The following is a 4,233-nucleotide window of genomic DNA, read 5'->3' as shown; positions in this document are numbered from 1 at the left end:
GGTGGGCTCTCTGTGTGTGTGTGTGTGTTTGACTGATGCAGGCGTTTCTGCTGCAAATGAACCGAATCAGACCATCATCTCCTGAACCGCATCACACACAAACATAGGATTTTGCTTTGTTTTGTAAGATGGACCCAGAAAAACTTTTACTATGTCATTTACATTTAAAGAATCTTCTTATAGAATACATATAGAATTCAGTTTTTTTTTCTAAGCTGAATTTTATAAAATGTTTATATTTATTATGTTGAATGATGAATCTGTATCTGCCAAGTAGGCATGTGACGGTATCAAATTTTCATGTTGCGATTAATTGCTAATGCTTGTAGCACTATATACCGTATTATCACGATACTGAAATTTAATTGCAAAAAAGTGTTGCCATAGTAAAGTATAACAGGTTTAATAACGTTTTTCTTATAACAAAAAGAAACTGAACATTTAAATACAATAAATTAGTGAATACATTAAATATTTCATACATTAATATTTAAATACAATAAATATAATTAAAATAATTTCACACAGATTAAAGTGCAAAAGAATGATAAATACCAATAGGTAACACTTTACAATAAGATCTCATGAGTTAACCTTAGTTAATGCACTAACATTAACATTGAGCAATAGCTACATTTGCTACAGACGTTATTAATCTTTGTTAAAAAATACAACTGTTAGTTCATGTTAGCTCAGGTTCATTAAATAACACAGTAGCAGCAACTTTTGATTATAACAACGTGTTATTAAATATTGAAATTAACGAAGATTAATGAATTTTTCATTGGTAGTTTGTTAACTAATGCGTTAACTAATGGAGCCTTAATGTAAAGTGTGACTGAACAATAAAGAATCAAAACACTTTCAAACAATATCTAGGGCATGTTGTAGTCCGGATTAAAGTTTGAAAATAAATGGCCTATTAAGTCTAAATATTTCAGTATTTGTCGCTGTGATGAGCACCATAGCGATACACAAATCTGAATGGCTGTTTAAATAATTTAAATAGGTTTCAGAAAGTAGCACTGCAGCTGCTTTGTTTCCGGGGTAACGGCTGCATTTCTGCTGTTCAGCGCCACCTGCTGTCAGAGAGTGAATGAGCACTTTATTCAGCAGGTTAAACACGTTCAGTTGTTCAAACATTTACTGCAGTTTGAGGAGAAACACTTTATCAAAGTCTAAACTGTACATCTCGTGTGTGTGTGTGTGTGTGTGTGTGTGTTCACAGGCACGAACACGTCGGCCTTCGATCAGCTGGTCCTGACGTTGGCGTGGGATCGAGTGGACATCGCTAAAGATCACGTGTTTGTTTACGGACAACAGCTGCTGGTTCGTACCTGTGTGTGTTTGTGTGCCGATAAACACTGAGAGAAACAGTTGTGTAGTGAACACACACACACACACACACTCACTGTGACCTACTGACCTCTCACCACATTCTGATAAACTAACAAGAACAATGTTACTTTCACATGTATCATGTTAGTACTGTCGTATTCTGTAAACTGTAAAGTAACAAACATCAAGTAAATGTGACAATTTTATGTGTGTATATATACACAGTGGTGTGAAAAAGTGTTGGCCCCTTCCTGATTTCTATAGATGAGTGGACCAGAATTCCTCCACAGCGCTGTAACAGACTCATTGCAAGTTATCGCAAACGCTTGATTGCAGTTGTTGCTGCTAAGGGTGGCCCAACCAGTTATTAGGTTTAGGGGGCAAACACTTTTTCACACCACTGTGTGTATATATATATCTATATCATCATTGCACAATATTAGAATATAATATAATTGGTAACACTTTATTTTAAGATGACAGTTAGATGTTACATGTACTTACTTTAGTAATGACAGTGAATTATGCATAATTAAAAGTAACCCTATAGTAGGCACATGTAGTTAATTAATATTACTCAGTACTTATTTGTGTAATTATGCTAACAACATCACTTTAGTGTATAGTGTAATAGTGTAACCATATAGTTTATATAATTTGGCTGGTTCCAAAAATTAAACTAAAGACAACAAACAAAAGTGAAGCAAAAGAGACTCATGTTCAGTTTAGTTCACCCAGAAATCATTTACTCTCCCTCATGTTGTTCCAAACTTGTATGACTTACTTTCTTCTGTGAAACACAAAAGTAGATATTTTGAAGAATGTTGGGAAACAAACAGCATTGGGCACTAACTGTATGGACAAAAAGACAGAGACATTCTTCAAAATATCCACTTTTGTTATGTTTGGGTGAACTGTCTCTTTAAGTTTAGGTGCAATGTGAACGAAAGTTCTGGGCTCTGAGTTTAACACTCAGTGTCAAAGTCATGTGAATGTATTAAAGTCTGTGTGTGTGTGTGTGTGTGTGTGTGTGTGTGTGTGTGTGTAGGTGGGTTCCCTCGAGCAGGCGATGTTGGATGCGTTGGTGATGGACCGTGTGGAGTTCGTTAAGCTCCTGATCGAGAATGGCGTCAGCATGCACCGCTTCCTCACAATCACACGTCTGGAGGAGCTGTACAACACGGTACACACACACACTTATACACACACACACACACACACACACACACACAGGTTTGTTTTTGTGAAAAGTGGGGACATCCCATAGGCGTGCGTAATGGTTTTTCTACTGTACAGACTGTATATTCTATTGCCCTACACCAACCCTACCCCTAAACCTACCTCTCACACTCTCTCTCACACACACACACACACACACACACACACTAATACTCTCTCTCACACACACACACACACTTATACGCACACACACACACACACACGTGCTGCTCCTCTTATGCGGAGTCTAAACTGACCTTGATTGTAAATCTGAACATTTCTATTCTCACAGAAACAAACTCCAACCAATCCGACGCTCTATCACCTGGTGAGGGACGTCAAACAGGTAAAGCTGTTCAGCTGATGCACGTGTGTCTGACGCCAAACTGCAGTCGTCTGAGATTTCTTTCCTTGTGTTTTTTTGCTAGGGTAACCTCCCGCCCAACTATAAGATCACGCTGATCGACGTGGGACTGGTGATCGAGTATCTGATGGGAGGAACGTACAGGTGCAACTACACGCGCAAACGCTTCCGCATCATCTACAACAATCTGCACGGGAACAGCCGGGTAAACGAGCGCTAACAGTGTTTATATCAGCCGAAATATGTACTAAAACTAAAATATTTACTTGAAGATTTTGAGTTTTTAAGTTAATATTTCAATTATTTAACAACACATTTGCATGTTCACGGTTCTCTGGTGCCAGTTAATGGTCACATGACATGCAGATAAAAAACAAATGATATATTTTTTTACTTTTTCTTTAATATTTTAATATCTTTTCAGTGTTTATTTTTAAAACAATTTCTGCATTTTAATTTTCATTATTATTATTGTTTAATTATTAGTCATATCAGAATGAAAGATCTAATGCTTTGTCTCTCTGTGTCTGTCTGTCTGTCTGTCTGTCCATCCATCTGTCTGTCGTTCTGTCTGTCTGTCTGTTGTGTCTGTCTGTCTTGTCCATCTGTTGTTCTGTCTGTGTGTCTGTTGTTCTGTCTGTCTGTCCATCTGTCTCTCTGTTCTGTCCATCTATCTGTCTGTTGTTCTGTCTGTGTGTCTGTTGTTCTGTCTGTCTGTCCATCTGTCTCTCTGTTCTGTCCATCTATCTGTCTGTTGTTCTGTCTGTGTGTCTGTTGTTCTGTCCATCTGTCTGTCTGTCTTGTCCATCTGTTGTTCTGTCTGTGTGTCTGTTGTTCTGTCCATCTATCTGTCTTGTTCTGTCTGTGTGTCTGTTGTTTTGTCCATCTGTCTGTCTGTTGTTCTGTCTGTCTGTCTGTCTGTCTGTTGTTCTGTCCATCTGTCTGTCTGTCTTGTCCATCTGTTGTTCTGTCTGTGTGTCTGTTGTTCTGTCTGTCTGTTGTTCTGTCCATCTATCTGTCTGTTGTTCTATCTGTCTCTCCATCTGTCTGTCTTTCTGTCCGTCTGTTGTTCTGTCCATCTATCTGTTGTTCTGTCTGTGTGTCTGTTGTTCTGTCTGTCTGTCTTTCTGTCCGTCTGTTGTCCTGTCTGTCTGTTCTGTCCGTCTATCTGTCTGTCTGTTGTTCTGTCTCTGTGTATGTTGTTCTGTCCGTCTGTGTGTCTGTTGTTCTGTCTGTCTGTCTGTTGTTCTGTCCATCTATCTGTCTGTCTGTCCGTTGTTCTGTCTGTCTGTCTGTCCGTCTGTTGTTCTGTC

General features: G+C 38.5%; 1 protein-coding gene across 1 annotated transcript in view; it reads left to right on the top strand.

Annotated features, from left to right (window-relative positions):
* LOC107703936 (transient receptor potential cation channel subfamily M member 7-like) overlaps positions 1–4,233 on the top strand; it is a gene marked incomplete at its 5' end in the record, with an annotated part of 30,293 nt that overhangs the window by 1,093 nt on the left and 24,967 nt on the right. Inside the window, 4 exons of the mRNA XM_016506747.1 lie at positions 1,220–1,329; positions 2,387–2,521; positions 2,849–2,902; positions 2,985–3,125. Coding sequence (XP_016362233.1) covers positions 1,220–1,329; positions 2,387–2,521; positions 2,849–2,902; positions 2,985–3,125 — 440 coding nt within the window. The remainder of the gene's footprint in view (positions 1–1,219; positions 1,330–2,386; positions 2,522–2,848; positions 2,903–2,984; positions 3,126–4,233) is intronic.

Source organism: Sinocyclocheilus anshuiensis, unplaced genomic scaffold (genome assembly GCF_001515605.1).
Source record: "Sinocyclocheilus anshuiensis isolate Anshui unplaced genomic scaffold, SAMN03320099.WGS_v1.1 scaffold1059, whole genome shotgun sequence".
In the NCBI taxonomy this organism is placed as follows: Eukaryota; Metazoa; Chordata; class Actinopteri; order Cypriniformes; family Cyprinidae; genus Sinocyclocheilus; species Sinocyclocheilus anshuiensis.
Note: the sequence above shows the minus strand (reverse complement) of the source record. Positions and strands in the feature narration are given on the sequence as shown.